The sequence below is a fragment of the Ovis canadensis genome, chromosome 7 (genome assembly GCF_042477335.2).
Source record: "Ovis canadensis isolate MfBH-ARS-UI-01 breed Bighorn chromosome 7, ARS-UI_OviCan_v2, whole genome shotgun sequence".
NCBI classification, from domain to species: Eukaryota; Metazoa; Chordata; class Mammalia; order Artiodactyla; family Bovidae; genus Ovis; species Ovis canadensis.
In genome coordinates this window covers 13,018,816-13,038,547 of record NC_091251.1, presented here as the reverse complement: position 1 = coordinate 13,038,547, position 19,732 = coordinate 13,018,816, and the positions used below count along the sequence as shown (strand labels likewise).

General features: G+C 41.1%; 1 protein-coding gene across 1 annotated transcript in view; it reads right to left on the bottom strand.

Moving 5' to 3' along the window:
• LOC138443983 (uncharacterized) overlaps window positions 1-19,732 on the bottom strand; it is a 154,040-nt gene that overhangs the window by 39,167 nt on the left and 95,141 nt on the right. Inside the window, exon 3 of the mRNA XM_069597351.1 lies at window positions 10,631-10,878. Within this exon, the coding sequence (XP_069453452.1) occupies window positions 10,631-10,878 (248 nt within the window). The remainder of the gene's footprint in view (window positions 1-10,630; window positions 10,879-19,732) is intronic.

The window sequence follows — 19,732 nt, the reverse complement described above, 5'->3', positions numbered from 1 at the left end:
ATTTTCCAGGCAAGAGTACTGGGTTGCCATTTCCTTCTCCAGGGAATCTTCCCGACCCAGGGATCGAACCCAGGTCTCCCGCATTGTAGACAGATGCTTTACCGTCTGAGCCACCAGGGAAGTCCAATAATAATTAAAGTAATGCTGTTATTTATTGAGAAGATAACATGAATAGCCACCGTGTAGGAACTTTACAAGTGATATTTCACTAAGTTCTTCCAAACAGTGCAGGTATTACTACTGTACCTTTAGAGATAAGAAAAGTGATGCTCAGAATAATCAGGAACGTGGCCTAAGTCCCACATCAACTCAGTGGTGAACTGGATTTATCATTCTAGCATATAATAAACATTCCTAGAAAACTGCCTTGTGCATAGTAAATTCTGGTAATTTTTAACCATTTTTATTATTCTTGTTGCAGTAACTATTAAATTTTACATAACTGGTGGTTTCAAGACATAAAAGTTTGAAATATTATTTTAAGATGACTTAACATAGATATAAAAATTTATTATTCTAGTTGATCAGATATCATTTTTCCCCAAAGTATATTTGAGAAAGGCCAAAAGGAAGATTTGTAAATAAAAGTTTAATGTCGATTAAATGTGAAGAATGCTGTGTATTTTGTTCTTCTCTTGGAGATTCACAAGGAACATTAACACATTAAAGACTGAGATGTCTCACAGTGAAGAACACTACTCATCTAATTTAGCCCAAACTTTTCAAATGTATTTGCTGAAGAAATTCTTTCTTCACATAAAATTTATGAGCATCTCTTGTAATTAGTGTTCTGAGAAAAACTTGGGAAAAAAATGAATCTATCAAAATTCCTCTTCCAAGTCAAGCATGTAATGTTTTGACAGGTTTTCTTTTTCTGCTAACTCGACTCCCTACTGTGGATGTGCTGTGAAATGTCAGGGCTGCAAATAAAATCTTTGACACTCAACTGTTAAATCTAAGGTTTTCTCAGGTTCTTCTCACAACAGCACTGACATTTTTTCTACTTCTCTTCACAGTATACTCACAGGTAAAATGTCAACACTTTGTTGAAACTCCTGCTCATAGTCTTTCTTAGATCCCCTTAAGGACCTTGTCTTCTGCATCATTCAATGATCTCTAAAGTTTCACTGACTAATTTAAACTTCATTGCTACTTAATTTGTTATATGCTTATCACTCCACAATTAAATTGTAAGTTGCTCAGTGTCTGGAAATACGCATTGCACTTCTGTGAAGCCCTGAAACAGCATGAACACAGTGCATTGCTCATTCATTCACTCAACAAATATGCACTGAGCATGTCCCATGGGCCAGGCACTGACTAAGTGTTAGTTGCTTAGTCATGTCCAACTCTTTGCAATCTTACGGACTATAGCCTGCTAGGCTCCTCTGTCCACGGAATTTTCCAGGCAAGAATACTGAAGTGGGTTGACATTCCCTTATCCTGAGCATCTTCCTTGTCCAGAGATTGATGCCCCACATTGCAGGCATATTGTTTACCATCTAAGTGGGGGTTTAGCAGGACCCCAGGAAGGCTGTAAGTTTTCTAGTGGAGCTTTTATTGCACTGGAGGAGACAGATAAATAGTGTTTAAATAAGCACATAAAATGATGTCAGATAAGAATCAGTGGTATGATGCATAAGGGCATGTGGAAGAGTATATGAGAAGTCACACTAGCTTGGAAAGGCCTCTCTAAAGAGGGATTATTTAAGCTGAAATCTGAATAACAGGAAAGAGCCAGCTATGCAAAGAGAAGGTCAAAAAGAAGAATGTTCTAGATGAGAAGAAAAAGTGAGGGCAAAGGCTGGATGTTGGCTAAATTTGCTAAGTTAGGGGAATAGCAGGGAGGCCAGTGTGGGCAGAGCCTGCATAAGAAGTCAGTAATCACTTAAGATTGAGTTAGAGTGGTGGATACAGGCTAGAATGTGGTAAGGAATTTGGACTTTAAGTCCTATGGAAACCATGGAGCACTGAAGACATAGGAATGACTTAAGCATATTTTTATAATGTTAAAAAAACCATTCTGAGAGAAGAACTATACAAAAACGGTCTTCATAACCTGGATAGCCACACCGGTATGGTCACTCACCCAGAGCCAGACATCCTGGAGTGTGAAGTCAAGTGGGCCTTAGGAAGCATTACTATGAACAAAGCTAGTGGAGGTGATGGAATTCCTGCTGAGCTATTTCAAATCCTAAAAGATGATGCTGTGAAAGTGCTGAACTCAATATGCTAGCAAATTTGGAAAACTCAGCATTGGCTACAGGACTGGAAAGGGTCAGTTTTCATTCCAATCCCAAAAAAGGACAATGCCAAAGAATGTTCAAACTACCACACAATTGTACTCATTTCATATGCTATCAAAGTGATTCTCAAAATCCTTCAAGCTAGGCTTCAACAGTATGTGAGCCGAGAACTTCCAGACAATGCAAGCTGGATTTAGAAAAGGCGAGGAACCAGAGATCAAAGTGCCAACAACCACTGGATCACAGAAAAAGCAAGGGAATTTCAGAAAAACATCCACTTCTGCTTCATTGACTACACCAAAGCCTTTTCTGTGTAGACCACAACACACTGTGGAAAATCTTAAAGATATGGTAATACCAGACCACCTTACTTGCCTTCTGAGAAACGTGTATGCAGATTAAGAAACAACAGTTATAACCAGACATGGAACAATGGACTGGTTCAAAATTGGGAAAGGAGTTCGTCAAGGCTGTACATTGTCACCCTACTTATTTAACTTCTATGCAGGGTACATCATGTGAAATGCCAGACTGGATGAAGCACAAGCTGGAATCAAGATTGCTGGAACAAATATTAACAACCTCAGATATGCAGATTATACAACTCTAATGGCAGAAAGTGAAGAGGAACAAAAGAGCTTCTTGATGAGGGTGAAAGAGGAGGGTTCAAAAGTTGGCTTGAAACTCAACATTCAAAAAACAAAGATCAAGGCACCCAATCCTATCACTTCATGGCAAATAGATGGGGAAAAAGTGGAAACAAAGACAGATTTTATTTTTGTGGGTTCCAAAATCACTGTGGACAGTGACTGCAGCCATGAAATTAAAAGACGCTTGCTCCTTGGAAGAAAAGCTATGGCAACCCTAGACAGCATATTAAAAAGCAGAGACATCACTGTGTTGACAATGGTTCATAAAGCCAAAAGTTATGGTTTTTCCCAGTAGTCATGTTCGGATGTGAGAGTTGGACCATAAAGAAGGCTGAATGCCGAAGAATTGATGCTTTCGAATTGTGGTGTTGGAAAAGGCCATTGAGAGTCCCTTGGACAGCAAGGAGATTCAACCAGTCAATCCTAAAGGAAATAAATCCTGAATATTCACTGGAAGGACTGAGGCTGAAGCTGAAGCACCAACACTCTGGCCACCTGATATAAAGAGCTGATTCATTGGGAAAGATTCTGACACTGGGAAAGATTGAAGGCACGAGAAGAGGGCAACAGAGGATGAGATGGTTGGATGGCATCACCCACTCAATGGACATGAGTTTGGGCAAACTCCAGGAGATAGTGAAGGACAGGGAAGCCTGGCATGCTGCAGTCCATGGAGTCACAAAGAGTAGGACATGACTGAGCAACTGAACAACAACAACAAGGGAGGTATAAGAGAGGCCAGTTTTAGGCTCCTTTATTTATTAAAAAAAATTATTAATGTATTTGCCTGCATCGAGTCTTAGTTGTAGCACACAGGCTTCTCTCTTGTTGTGGCATGTAGGCTCAGCTGCCCTGCAGCATGTGGGACCTTAGTTCTGTGACCACGGACCAAACCTGCATCCCCTGCATTGGAAGGTGGACGTGTAACCATTAGACCACCAAGGAAGTTCCAATAGGCTCTTTCAGCAACCAAGGCAAGACACGATGGTGACTTAGAAAATGGTGGTAGCAGGAAAGACAAGTATATGGACAGACTAGGGAAGTACTTGAGACAAGGAGTCTTGCTGGCTTGAGCAAAGTAATGGATGGTGATATTTCCTGCCTGGGGCTATGTGGGAGACAAATGACTCAAGGGTAAGGAAAGGAAGGGAATCACAAATCCTTTTTGACCATGTTAAGTTTGAGCGGTCTATAAGATATCTAGGAATATGTCAATTTCACCTGATTCTGAAGCTCAAGAGAAAGGGCATATATTTGAGAGTCACTGGCACAAAAACAGTATTTAAAATCATGAGACCATGAGGTCACCTAGGGAGAAAATGTAACCCCAAGGCGCCTCAAAATTTGGAAGTGGTCCAAGAGAAGAGGAGTTAAAAGAAGAAAGAAAGGAAGACAGAGAGAGAGAGAGAGAAAAGGAAGCCAAAATGGTAGGCAGAAATCCAGGAGAATGTTGTGTAGAGAAGTCCAAGAAAATAAAATGCAACTGAATGAAGTAGTCAGCTGAGCCAATGCCAAAGTTGAGGACAGAGAACCATGGGGTTGGTCGCCATGGAGGCAGTAAGAGCAGGGTCAGTGGAGTGCTGATGACTAGAGCTGGGGAGAGGGGGCTGAAGGAAGAAGGAGAGGAGAGGACTGATAAGCATTCAAAGAGACAAACATTTCAAAAACTTTAGCTGTGAAGAGGAGCACAGAAGTGGGGCAGCAGTTTAGAAGGGACATGCAGTCAAGAAAGGGCTTCTCCCCGACCCTGAGATGGGAGATATTAGAGTTTATCTATATAGAATCAGAAGGAAGGATTGATAATATAGAAAAGAGAGAGACTAAACACATATATCTTTATTTAATTATTCAGTTTCAGTTCAGATCAGTCTCTCAGTAGTGTCCGACTCTTTGTGACCCCGGGAGGCACGCCAGGCCTCTCTGTCCATCACCATCTCCCGGAGTTCTCTCAGACTCACGTCCATCGAGTCCATGATGCCATCCAGCCATCTCATCCTCGGTAGTCCCCTTCTCTTCCTGCCCCCAATCCCTCCCAGCAGCAAAGTCTTTTCCAATAAGCCAACTCTTTGCATGAGGTGGCCAAAGTATTGGAGCTTCAGCTTTAGCATCATTCCTTCCAAAGAAATCCCAGGGCTGATCTCCTTCAGAATGGACTGGTTGGGTCTCCTTGCAGTCCAAGAGACTCTCAAGAGTCTTCTCCAACACCACAATTCAAAAGCATCAATTCTTCGGCACTCAGCCTTCTTCACAGTCCAACTCTCACATTCATACAGGACCACAGGAAAAACCATAGCCTTGACTAGACGGACCTTAGTCGGCAAAGTAATGTCTCTGCTTTTGAATATGCTATCTAGGTTGTTCATAACTTTTCTCCCAAGTAGTAAGCGTCTTTTAATTTCATGGCTGCAGTCACCATCTGCAGTGATTTTTGAGACCCCCAAAATAAAGTCTGACACTGTTTCCACTGTTTCTCCATCTATTTCCCATGAAGTGATGGGACTGGATGCCATGATCTTCGTTTTCTGAATGTTGAGCTTTAAGCCAACTTTTTTGCTCTCCACTTTCACTTTCATCAAGAGGGTCTTAAGCTCCTCTTCACTTTCTGCCATAAGGGTGGTGTCATCTGCATATCTGAGGTTATTGATATTTCTCCCGGCAATCTTGATTCCAGCTTGTGTTTCTTCCAGTCCAGAGCTTCTCATGATGTACTCTGCATATAAGTTAAATAAGTAGGGTGACAATATACAGCCTTGACGTACACCTTTTCCTATTTGGAACCAGTCTGTTGTTCCATGTCCAGTTCTAACTGTTGCTTCCTGACTTGCATACAGATTTCTCAAGAGGCAGGTCAGGTGGTCTGGTATTCCCATCTCTTTCAGAATTTTCCACAGTTTATTGTGATCCACACAGTCAAAGGCTTTGGCATAGTCAATCAAGCAGAAATAGATGTTTTTCTGGAACTCTCTTGCTTTTTCGATGATCCGGTGGATGTTGGCAATTTGATCTCTGGTTCCTCCGCCTTTTCTAAAACCAGCTTGAACACCAGGGAGTTCACGGTTCACGTATTGCTGAAGCCTGGCTTGGAGAATTTTGAGCATTACTTTACTAGCATGTGAGATTATTATAGATTTTAAAATATATTTGATTCACATTAGACTGAATAGAAAGTTGTTTTCCAACATGAGTATAATCCCGGCAATCTCCAGGAAATAAAATTGAATGGCAACAATAATAACAATATTAATGTAACTTGCATTGAGGGCTTGTAGCTTATCTTGCTGGGCCAGGTATCATTTCACATGCTGTCCATATACATTGGCTTCTTTATTCCTCCAAATGACAATGATTGTTCTCATGTTACACTTAATGAGGAAACTGAGACATGCAGAGACTAAGTGACTTGTTTAGAGTTGTGTAAGCAGTAAGGGATAGAACCAGGTGGTGGTGGTGGTGGTGGTAGTGGTTTAGTCACTAAGTCGTGTCCGACTCTTGAGATGCCAATGGACTATAGCCCTCCAGATTCCTCTGTCCATGGGATTCTCCCGGTAAGAATACTGGAGTGGGTTGCCATTTCCTTTTCCAGATAGAACCAGGATTCCCACTCAAATAATCTACCTATGAAGCCTTAACTACCAGGATAAACTGGTAAATAGTGTGTTGGTGTTTCCTCAGTTCATGATGTATTTTATGGTTCATCTCCTTTCAGTTACCTCAAAAAATGGTTAAAAGGAATTGTTTTTCAATTCTTTCTTTGACTGAGGCAATCTTATGTGACAGTCAAACCAATTAGATGTGGGCAGCAATTCCATCAAAACTATTCCTTTCAAGGTATTTTATAAACACTTGCCACACATTAAAATACAATTTTCAACAGTGAGTATATATTTTTTCCATACAAGTATTTCCTCTATAAACACATTTGATACACATTTATATACTACTTTAATAAGCAAGTGGTATTCAATTGTTGAGACATATCACCATTTACTTAACCTTTCAAATATATACATATGTGTGTGCTTATGTACTTACAGAAGTTCAAGTTCTTGGCAGAAAAATAGAAAACACAGGTTAGCAAAAATTATTCCCTCCATCCTTCCATTTAATAAATATTACTGAGTGTCCACTTTACATCATGCAGACATTATAAATCATGCTTTCTAATGCTGTTTAAAAGCATGAGGAAAATGAAGAGGGAAAACTGCAGGATACAAAACTATATGGAAAGCATGTGAAAAAATCAGTAAAAACAAATAAATCACACAACCACACACTACATGAGAGGGAGAAGTGTAAGCAGTAGTTATTATTTCTGGGTGGTGAGATATTAAGGATAATTTTTATTTTCTTTTGTTTGCCTTTCCCCCTTATTTTCTATAATGAACGTACATTAATTTAACACTCAGAAAAAAATGTTAGTTCAAAAATTAAATATTTCTACATATTGCACTGAGAGCACATGCATTATCAGATATCTAACTTGCAGCTAAAATGGAATCCATTAAGACAGCAAGCTGTAGAGGATAGGAGGACATTTTTATTATTTCAATTACTCAATAATAATGCTCCCAATCATTCCACTGCCTGGAATACTGTTCAGAGTGTGCATATTTCTCTCTCTCTCTCTCTCTGTGTGTGCACAGGCACGCATGTGTGTTTCCTGTGACAGTACAGAAGCATCCAAGATAATTAGTATATATTTAACAAATGATGGACAATTAACATGGAGCTTCACTTCTTGCCACTAGGTCTACTAAACAGAGAAAGAAACAGAGAAGGAGATCCAGGAGACATTTCCAAAGGAAAAAAGTCCCCTAAAGGAGCAAGATTGCCAGGAGAAATATCAATAACCTCAGATATGCAGATGAAACCACCCTTATGGCAGAAAGTGAAGAGGAGCTAAAAAGCCTCTTGATGAAAGTGAAAGTGGAGAGTGAAAAAGTTGGCTTAAAGCTCAACATTCAGAAAACGAAGATCATGGCATCTGGTCCCATCACTTCATGGGAAATAGATGGAGAAACAGTGGAAACAGTGTCAGACTTTATTTTGGGGGTCTCAAAAATCACTGCAGATGGTGACTGCAGCCATGAAATTAAAAGACGCTTACTCCTTGGAAGAAAAGTTATGAACAACCTAGATAGGATACTCAAAAGCAGAGACATTACTTTGCCGACTAAGGTCCGTCTAGTCAAGGCTATGGTTTTCCCTGTGGTCATGTATGGATGTGAAAGTTGGACTGTGTGAAGAAGGCTGAGCGCCAAAGAACTGATGCTTTTGAACTGTGGTGTTGGAGAAGACTCTTGAGAGTCCCATGGACTCCAAGGAGATCCAACCAGTCCATTCTGAAGGAGATCAGCCCTGGGATTTCTTTGGAAGGAATGATACTAAAGCTGAAACTCCAGTACTTTGGCCACCTCATGCGAAGAGTTGAGTCATTGGAAAAGACTCTGATGCTGGGAGGGATTGGGGGCAGGAGGAGAAGGGGACGACCGAGGATGAGATGGCTGGATGGCATAGCTGACTCAATGGACATGAGTCTGAGTGAACTCCGGGAGATGGTGATGGACAGGGAGGCCTGGCTTGCTGCAATTCATGGGGTCGCAAAGAGTTGGACACAACTGAGCGACTGAACTGAAACTATAGGTAAAAAATTCTTCTCATATCCCTTGGTTCAGGCTATCCTTTTAAGATGCACTTGTTTCTTTCTTTCCTTTTAAAAAATATTTACTTCTTTGGCTGTGCTGAGTCCTAGTTGCTGCATGCAGGATCTTTAATGGCCACATGTGAACTCTTAGTTGCAGTGTATGGGATCTAATTCCCCGACCAGGGATTGAACACAGGCCTCCTGCATTGGGAGTGTGGAATCTTAGCCACTGGACCAACAGGGGAGTCCCTAAAATGCGATTTTTTTCTTATTAAGTTTTTATTCTGAAAATATGCAAATATACTAAAAATATGTACATCTGAGTTGTCAAAAATAGGTACAACAAACCCCATGATTCCATCACTAATCTTCAATAATTATCAACATTTTTCAGAATTTTCTTTCTACTTGCTTATCTTATGTCAACTAAAAAAAGATGTAAAACTTGAGAGTTGTGAGGTAAGTTTTATTTGGGGCACAATGAGGACTGCAGCCTGGGAGGCAGCATCTCAGATAGCTCTGAGAGACTGCTCTAAAGCAGCAGTGGGAGAAAGTCAATATATAAGGTTTTGGTGAAGGAGGAGTTCAATACCATGAAGCACTCATTTTACAGATTTCTTGTTAGTCATGAGGATCTGATGTCACCACCAAGGGATTTAGTGCTTCTCCAGATATGAGGATTGAGTCGTAAAATCTGTTCCTAAAAACATTCAACTATCTAAAGACCTGTCCCATGAGATTCCCTGGAGCACAGAGTGCCTCACCCCACCCTGAACTCCCTCAGGGATTGTTGAAGGTCAACAGCTAGGGCAGCATGGGGTTCAAATTCCATAGAGGCAGGTGGCAAATGCCTTTGTTGTTGGCAATGCTCTTGGTAAATGCCAAACAATAATACTTATGAATAGGAAAACTAAGCTTGTAGAAATATTTTTAAACACAAATCAAAAAAGAAATAGTTAAAAAACCTCACTATGCAGACCTGAAAAGCTTTCCAATGCCTGCTGATGCAATTACCACCTTTCCCATCCAGTTTGCCCTTCCTCCTCAATAGTTATGTGAGTGTATTATTACACGTGGGAAACGGAAGAACTAAAAGAAAGCAAGCAGTAAACGAGGAACTGGGAAGCCACAGGACAGAACAGGGCTTCCCCAGTGGCTCAGTGATTAAGAACTCACCAGCCAATGCAGAAGACTCGAGTTCTATCCCTGGGTGAGGAAGATCACTTGGGGGAGGAAATGGCAACCCACTCTAGTATGCCTGCGTGGGAAATCCCATGGACAGAACAGCCTGGCAGGCAAAAGCCAACGACTTGGCAACTAAACAACAACAACAAGAGGACAGAACCATAACAGGAGGGCAAGGGGCAAGGGACAACTTTTCAAAGAAGGTCACAGCCCAAGGACACAACATAAACCAAATCAAATGGGACCAAGATGGCAGACAAGACTAGACCTTGATCCTCAATCAGCAAGTGAAATGACACACCCAGAGGCGCCAAGACAGTTCCAAGGCACTGTCCAAAGACCAAGGAGTGGGCAGTGGCCCAATTCCTGGAAATCTCCATCCCTTCTCCAAAACAGACAGAATAATCCTCCCACTCATTAGGATATGAAATTACCCAGCCTATAGAAACTAACCATGCCACATTTCAAGGCCCCTGCACTCACCCTCTGCAATGGCCCACACTCTGTCTGTGGAGTGTGCTTCACTCTGAATCTGAATAAATCTATTTCTTACTTATCACTTTGTCTTTCACTGAGTTCTTTCTGAGATGAGACATCAAGAACCTGAGCTTCATTAGGTCCTGAAACCAGGTACCGAGGGTTTTGGCTGGGTTCAAATCCCAGCCATGTGGGTTCGAGTCCCAAACAGGATTCTGGCTGGGTTCGAGTTTCAGCACATGGGTTCAAGTCCCAAGCTGAGATAAACAGTTTCAGAACTGGAGGATTAGCAAATTATCACCCAGGGCAAGTGTGGCCCAGGAGATGGCCTGGGAACAAGCCATCAACAGGCTGGGCAGCCCTGTCTCATGAAGGTCACAACACAGGGCTAAAGGTGCACTGCTGAACTGTCACTGGGTTGTACCTACCCAGACTGTTGTCACTGCTCATGGGCCAGGAGGCAATTCTGTCCCTCAGCTTCTTCTTTTTCCAGGAGTTGTCTGACTTCTCAGAAAGGCCTATTTCCTCCTTCCTGATTTCTCTGATGAGCTGTATACGGCACCGTGTAAAATCCTGAAAGGAAATCTTCCCATTTTCATCAGCGCCCAGTTGGTTCATGATCTCTGCCACAGACTCTTCCATATTCAATTGGCGACAGACCATCAACAAGTCATTTCTACAGAAGAGGGTTGAACAGAACAGTTTGTTAGGAGAGACATTTGAGCTAGAGAAAATAGTTAATGAAAAAAAAAAAAAAACCGGAGTATTTCTCGAACATATCCACACATAGGCAACCTATGTCCACCTTTCTCATTGCTTCTGGGAAAGTGTGCAAAAAGATCTGTTTGACCTGGGTTATTCTAGATAAGAACTCTATTATTATTTGGAAGAGAGAGGTAACTTTAAGTCTTTTTTCTTCCCAGTGTACATATTCTTTCCTCTTTGTCTTTCTTTTGAAATTGGCGAAGCAGGTTAGGTAGCACTAATCTCACCAGAATATAAAGTTTCAGAACACAGGAAAGATACTGTTGCCAGTCTTGTCAGAGTTGAAAATCTAGACAACTTGTAAAAGGAACACCAGAGACTTTAATGAGCTTGATTTTTAGTTTTCTGGACCAATCAGCTAATTTTAGTACTGTAAAATGTTATTTAATCTCAACTTTCATGACTCAGTTCAGTTCAGTCGCTTAGTCTGACTCTTTGAGACCCCATGGACTGTAGCACACCAGGCCTCCCTGTCCATCACCAACTCGTGGAGTTTACTCAAACTCATGTCCATTGAGTTGGTGATGCCATCCAACCATCTTATCCTCTGTTGTCCCCTTTTCCTCCTGCCTTCAATCTTTTCCACCATCAGAGGCTTTTCCAATGAGTCAGTTGTTCGCATCAGGTGGCCAAAGTATTGGAGTTTCAGCTTCAACATCAGTCCTTCCAATGAACACTCAGGACTGATTTCTTTTAGGATGGACTGGTTGGATCTCCCTGCAGTCCAAGGGAATCTCATGACTCGTGCTCCCTATCTTTGTTTTTTTTCCTGATTTTCCTTGGGTATTTTCTACCTTTCCTTGAGTTCAGTTCAGTCGCTCTGTCATGGCCAACTCTTTGTGACCCCATAAATAACAGCACGCGAGGCCTCCCTGTCCATCACTAACTCCTGGAGTTCATTCAGACTCACGTCCATCGAGTCAGTGATGCCATCGAGCCATCTCATCCTCTATCGTCTCCTTCTCTTCCTGCCCCAAATCCCTCTCAGCATGAGTCTTTTCCAATGAGTCAACCCTTCACATGAGGTGGCCAAAGTACTGGAGTTTTCAGCTTTAGCATCATTCCCTCCAAAGAAATCCCAGAATGGGATTGGACTGGTTGGAATGGACTGGTTGGATCTCCTTGCAGTCCAAGGGACTCGCAAGAGTCTTCTCCAACACCACAATTCAAAAGCATCAATTCTTCGGCGCTCAGCTTTCTTCACAGTCCAACTCTCACATCCATACATGACCACAGGAAAAACCATAGCCTTGACTAGACGGAGCTTTGTTGGCAAAGTAATGTCTCTGCTTTTGAATATGCTATCTAGGTTGTTCATAACTTTTCTTCCAAGGAGTAAGCGTCTTTTAATTTCATGGCTGCAGCCACCATCTGCAGTGATTTTGGAGCCCGCAAAAAGAAAGTCTGACACTGTTTCCACTGTTTCCCCATCTATTTCCCATGAAGTGATGGGACCGGATGACACGATCTTCGTTTTCTGAATGTTGAGCTTTAAGCCAACTTTTTCACTCTCCTCTTTCACTTTCATGAAGAGGCTTTTTAGTTCCTCTTCACTTTCTGCCATAAGGTGGTGTCATCTGCATATCCGAGGTTATTGATATTTCTCCCGGCAATCTTGATTCCAGCTTGTGTTTCTTTCAGTCCAGCATTTCTCATGATATACTCTGCATATAAGTTAAATAAGCAGGGTGACAATATACAGCCTTGACGTACTCCTTTTCCCATTTGGAACCAGTCTGTGGTTCCATGTCCAGACCTAACTGTTGCTTCCTGACCTGCATACAGCTTTCTCAAGAGGCAGGTCAGGCGGTCTGGTATTCCCATCTCTTTCAGAATTTTCTACTTTATTGTGATGCACACAGTCAAAGGCTTTGGCATAGTCAATAAAGCAGAAATAGATGTTTTTCTGGAACTCTCTTGCTTTTTCAATGATCCAGCGGATGTTGGCAATTTGATCTCTGGGTCCTCTGCCTTTTCTAAAACCAGCTTGAACATCTGGACGTTCATGGTTCACGTATTGCTGAAGCCTGGCTTGGAGAATTTTCAGCATTACTTTACTAGCATGTGAGATGAGTGCAATTGTGCGGTAGTTTGAGCATTCTTTGGCATTGCCTTTCTTTGGGATAGGAATGAAAACTGACCTTTTCCAGTCCTGTGGCCACTGCTGAGTTTTGCAAATGTTCTGGCATATTGAGTGCAGCACTTTCACAGCATCATCTTTTGGGATTTGAAATAGCTCCACTGGAATTCCATCACCTCCACTAGCTTTGTTCGTAGCGATCTTTTCTAAAGCCCACTTGACTTCACATTCCAGGATGTTTGGCTCTAGGTGAGTGATCACACCATTGTGATTATCTTGGTTGTGGAGATCTTTTTTGCACAGTTCTTATGTGTGTTCTTGCCACCTCTTCTTAATATCTTCTGCTTCTGTTAGGTCCATACCATTTCTGTCCTTTATTGAGCCCGTCTTTGCATGAAATATTCCCTTGGTATCTCTAATTTTCTTGAAGAGATCTCTGCTGTTGCTAAGTCGCTTCAGTCATGTTCGACTCTGTGCGACCCCACAGATGGAAGCCCACCAGGCTCCGCTGTCCCTGGGATTCTCCAGGCAAGAATACTGGAGTGGGTTGCCATTTCCTTCTCCAATGCATGAAAGTAAAAAGCGAAAGTGAAGTCACTTAGTCCTTAGTGACCCCATGGACTGCAGCCTACCAGGCTCCTCCATCGATGGGATTTGCCAGGCAAGAGTACTGGAGTCTTTTCCATTCTGTTGTTTTCCTCTATTTCTTTGCATTGATTGCTGAAGAAGGCTTTGTTATCTCTCCTTGCTATTCTTTGGAACTCTTCATTCAGATGCTTATATCTTTCCTGTTCTCCTTAGCTTTTCGCCTGTTCTTTTTACAGCTATTTGCAAGGCCTCCCCAGACAGCCATTTTGAATTTCTTTTCCATGGGGATGGTCTTGATCCCTGTCTCCTGCACAATGTCATGAACCTCCATCCATAGTTCATCAGGCACTCTATTTATCAGATCTAGTCCTTTAAATCTATTTCTCACTTCCACTGTATAATCATAAGGGATTTGATTTAGGTCCCATATCTGGATAGCCCAGTGGTTTCCCCTACTTTCTTCAATTTAAGTCTGAATTTGGTAATAAGGAGTTCATGATCTGAGCCACAGTCAGCTCCTGGTCTTGTTTTTGTTGATTGTATAGAGCTTCTCCATCTTTGGCTGCAAAAATATAATCAATCTGATTTTGGTGTTGACCATCTGGTGATGTCCATGTGTAGAGTCTTCTCTTGTGTTGTTGGAAGAGGGTGTTTGCTATGACCAGTGCATTCTCTTGCCAAAACTCTATGAGTTTTTGCTCGGCTTCATGCTATATTCCAAGGCCAAATTTGCCTGTTACTCCAGGTGTTTCTTGACTTCCTACTTTTGCATTCCAGTCCCCTATAATGAAAAGGACATCTTTTTTGGGTGTTACTTCTAAAAGGTCTTGAACCTTCCCTTCAGCAATTACCAAACCTTCAGCCTTAAAGCAGGGATCAAACTCCGAAATGTCTTCCAAGTCTAGGATGTAATATAAATGGGTAAAGTGGGTGGTGAAGGACAGGGAGGCCTGGTGTTCTGTAGTCCATGGGGTTGCAAAGAGTTGGACACAACTGAGCAACTGAACAACAAAAATGGGTGGATCTCAGATGGTAAAGGGTCTGCCTACAATGCAGTAGACCTGGGTTTGATCCCTGTGTGGGGAAGATCCCCTGGAGAAGGAAATGGCAACCCACTCCAGTTTTCTTGCCTGGAAAATTCCATGGACAGAGGAGCCTGGTAGGCTACAGTCCATGGGGTCACAAAGAGTTGGACATGACTGAGCAACTTCACGTTCATGTATAATGTCATATTAAAAATCATAGGCAAATATGACATAATGTTTACAGCTTTCCAATCTGGTTAATGGATGTATGCTTACTGTACACTTTGTAATTTTCAATATTTAAAATCTGTCTTAACAGAAAAAAAATCTAACACACGAAAAGAGAACTTAAATTTGGTCTGAGGCCATAGTTGGATAAAAGGTTAAAATGAACAATGTCACTCGAATCAGTAAGCACTTGTAGGACATGCCTCTTGGAGTTAATCAAATTAGATGATCTAAAATGATACTGTTCATCCTTACAGGCTACAGGACATCTGATTATTATCCTGGTATAATTTTCTAAAAGTGCAATTACTCATTGTTAAATGGTCTAATCTGTCAAGATAGTTTTTAAATATCCTTTGGAAAACATCTACCAATTTTTAGCCATGAGGTCTACTGCCCACACTTCAGCTATTTTTCTACAGAGCAGAATCCAATTCTCTATTGCTATGGTTTCACTTTCTTTTCTGAAAAAGCATACATACCACCCAATCCCAGAGATACATTTCTTCCCTGCTTGTCAGAGTTCAACATTGACAGCTACCTTTTCTTGAAACACCTTTCATTAGCCTGTGTAACAGCCTTGTCTTCTAGTTTCCTCACCTCCACATGACTGCTCCTTCAACGTTCTTGACCTTAAATCGCCATGTTACCCAGGTCTTTTCCTTTTCCTCTGTTTTTTTCACCTAATAAACTCTCTATAACTCATCTAACCTGAATTTATGGCCTTATCTATCACTAGGACCAGTAACTTCCAAATCTCTCTTTCCAGTTAAGTAGCAATTCATTTCAAGTGTAAGCTATATTTCTGTGTTATACGTTTATCTTGTACTCAAAGTTCAAAACTGAATTCATCATCTTGTATCCCTTTACAGGTTGATTCTTCCTACCTACATAAATTTCACTACTGGTTACCCACAGCAGAAGTCTAGAAATGTTCTAAGTTATTTCCTTCTTGTTTACCCCCTACCTGTCACCAAAACTGATTCTGTTGTTCCAAACAGTTCTCATTCCATCCCATCCTGTTCATCCTGATCACCATCACCATCTTTCATTTGAATGACTACAATGGTCACTCTCTTTACAACTGGTAGTCCACACATCAATTTTCCTTGCCTAAAATCCTTTATTTGTTCCCCTCAAGACTGTCAGCTTCAAATGCATGCTTCTCATTTCAGAGTCAAGGCCCTATCTCTCTAGCTTCACTCTCCTGCTACATTTGGCATCCTGCATTCTAGCCCACTGAATTTCTTTGGGGTTCCATAAAACACAATGTTGTTTTACACGACTCTACATGTCCCTCTGCCTGGACAATCCTCCCTTTATGCTTCTCCAAATGCCAGCCCATGCTTCGTAATTCATTTGAATAGCATCTCCTTCAGAAATCTTCCTTAAATATCCCAGGTGACCCCAGTTTAATTTGATGCCCCTTCTCTATATCATGAAGGCACCCTTGCTTGATATGATCACTTACCCCACTGTACAGTAATTACTGATTTATTTTGTCTCTCTTCTACTAGACTAGTAGAAGACTCTTCTGGAGAAGACTCCTGAGAGTCCTTTGGACAGCAAGGAGATCAAACCAGTCAATCCTAAAGGAAATCAACCCTGAATACTCAATGGAAGGTTTGATGCTGAAGCTGAAGCTCCAATACTTTGGCCACCTGATGCGAAGAGCCAAATCACTAGAAAAGACCCTGATGCTGGAAAAGATTGAGGGCAGGAGGGGAAGGGGGTAACAGAGGATGAGATGGTTGGGTGGCATCGTTGACTCAATGGACATGAATTTGAGCAAACTCTGGGAGACAGTGAAGGACAGGGAAGCCTGGCGTGCTGTAGGCCATGGGGTCACAAAGAATCAGACACGACTGAGCAACTGAACAACAACTAGACCAGAGGTGCATAACTAAAACCTACAGCCAAATCCAGACCCTTGCCTTCTTTGGTAAATAAAGTTTATAGGAACCAGGCATAGCCACATGCCTGTGTATTGTCTATAGTTACCTTTTTACTACAACAGCTGAGTTGAATACTTGTGACAGATACTACATGGCCCATAAACTCCAAAATCTTCATTATATGACCTTTTATTTAAAAGAAGATTGCAAAAATAAATAAATAAAAGAAGGTTGCAAATGTCTGTACTAGACTGTAATTTCTTAGAGGACAGGGTTCATTCTTTGTTCACCTTTGAATCTCTAACACCTGACATACGACAGCTGTTAAATAAATGATTAAGTGGGTAAATGTTAGATCTGAGGTAAAAGAGGACGGGAAGAGATGGTAATGAGGACCTTCAATCTCATTTCCTTTCTGCCTTTTGCATTTCCCAATTTGCAATCACAAATGAAAACAGAACAAATTGATATCATTAGGTTTTAAAATATCTCCTGGTATATGTAACAGCCGCTTGATAAAAGCAAAAGAGGAGAGTGAAAAAGTTGGCTTAAAACTCAACATTCAGAAAACTGAGATCATGGCATTTGGTCCCATCACTTCATGGCAAATAGATGCAGAAACAATGGAAACAGTGAGAGACTTTATTTTGGGGGGCTCCAAAATCACTGCAGATGGTGACTGCAGCCATGAAATTAAAAGACACTTGCTCCTTGGAAGAAAAGCTATGACAAACCTAGACAGTGTATTAAAAAGCAGAAACATTACTTTGCCAACAAATGTCCATCTAGTCAAAGCTATGGTTTCTCCAATAGTCATGTATAGATGTGAGAGCTGGACTATAAAGAAAGCTGAGTGCCAAAGAATTGATGCTTTTGAACTGTGGTGTTGGAGAAGACTCTTGAGAGTCCTTTGAACTGCAAGGAGATCCAACCAGTCATTCCTAAAGGAAATCAGTCCTGAATATTCATTAGAAGGATAGATGCTGAGGCTGAAACTCCAATTCTTTGGCCACTTGATGTGAAGAACTCTTTTGAAAAGACCCTGATGCTGGGAAAGATTGAGGGCAGGAAGAGAAGGGGATGACAGAGGATGAGATGGTTGGATGGCATCACCGACTCAATGGGCATGCGTTTGAGCAAGCTCTGGGAGCTGGTAATGGACAGGGAAGCCTGGCATGCTGCAGTCCATGGGGTCACAAAGAGTTGGACATGACTGAGCAAGTGAACGGACTGATATATGAGAGAATCTGTATCCTTCAAGCCAGTAATCTAATCTTTCTAGACTAGTGGTACTCAACTTCAGTAACATATGATGATCGCCTGGGGTGATTAAAACATACTGATGCTCCTGCTCCACAGCTGACAAATTAAATCAGGATGGGGAGGAGAGGGCAGCATCAGCATTTATTAAAAGGCATCCTAAGTGATTTAGAGTGGCACTTCTATACCAACAGGGGCTTCCCTGATAGCTCAGTTGGTAAAGAATCTACCTGCAATGTAGGAGACCCTGGTTTGTTTTCCAGCGTCAGGAAGATCCGCTGGAGAAGGGATAGGCTACCCACTCCAGTATTCTTGGGCCTCCTTTGTGGCTCAGCTGGTAAACAATCCACCTGCAATGCGGGAGGCCTGGGTTAGATCCCTGGGTTGGGAAGATCCTCTGGAGAAGGGAAAGGCTACCCACTCCAGTATTTCTGGCCTGGAGAATTCCATGGGCTGTATAGTCCATGGGGTCACAAAGAGTCAGACACGACTGAGCCACTTGCACGTTCACTTTTTCTATACCAACAGTCTGAAAGGATGAGAACTTTGAGGCAATTGAAAAATCTTAAATAAAACCAACCAACCAAAGAAACACACTAGATTTTGATAAGCTGTATACTTGCAAGAAGAAAAGAAAGAGATGTTTTAGAAAAATTATCTACAGAAGTGGAAACAAAATGATTCCTCTAGTATTTAAACTCCAGGAGGGTGAAGAATTTTATTTTGTTCACTCTTGTATTCCTAATACCAAGAACAGTATCTGGCACAAAACAGGTGATAAATAAACGACTGATGAATGTATAAGTTTTTCATTTGCTTTCAATCAACCAGAAGCCCTTGATTTTAAATATTCCAGTTAACTAAAAATTTTATACAGAAAGAAGGCAAGTTGGAAAATATACTCTTCAGTTAATCAACAGACAACATTCTTTAAGGGGAAAAAGATCACGTTCTACAATTTAAAAGAGTATTTGGATTTTATAAAGGGAAGGCAAAGAGATATTGCTAGGGGTAAACACAGCCCAGTCCTTTTAAAAATTCAGTCTTTACTTTTAAGAAGGTTAGCTGTCATCTGTAAATTCATGGGATGAGAACATGGAAAGTAAGAAGGAAAGAAAAAGTAATTGGTGACTTTACCTAAACAAAATGCCATATGACATGCATCCTAAGGAATTAGCAGAAATCATCCCGGACTTCCCACTATGGTCTTAAAGCACTCAGTATGTCAGCACAAGGAAAAACATCTAAGACTGGCTCAAACTTGAGCCTGTGCATTGATTCTATTTCCCTGTTTTTTTTTTCCCTCTCTTTCTCATAAATGTACTCCTAGAAATGATAAAGCTGTTAGCCTAATTTTTATATCTAAAAAATGCTTTTGGTTGAGGTTACCAACTTGAAAAAAATACAGAAAAACAGGAAAGACGAAAAAAAAAGTCAAGACTGAAAGAAGAAACACTTTGTCATCCAGTTTCTATGATAAAGATTTTCTTTTTGAAACTTCACACCTAAAGGAATATTTGAGATATAAGCCCTTTGAAAAGCACATTATCAACTTTCTCAATATTGTCTATGTGGAAACTTATTTTAACTTTTGTGAATTAATTTTTATAGTCTTGAGTTGCATTGTTCAAAATGGTAGTCAATACACACAGGTAGATATTTACATTTGCACGGTAATTAATTTAAATT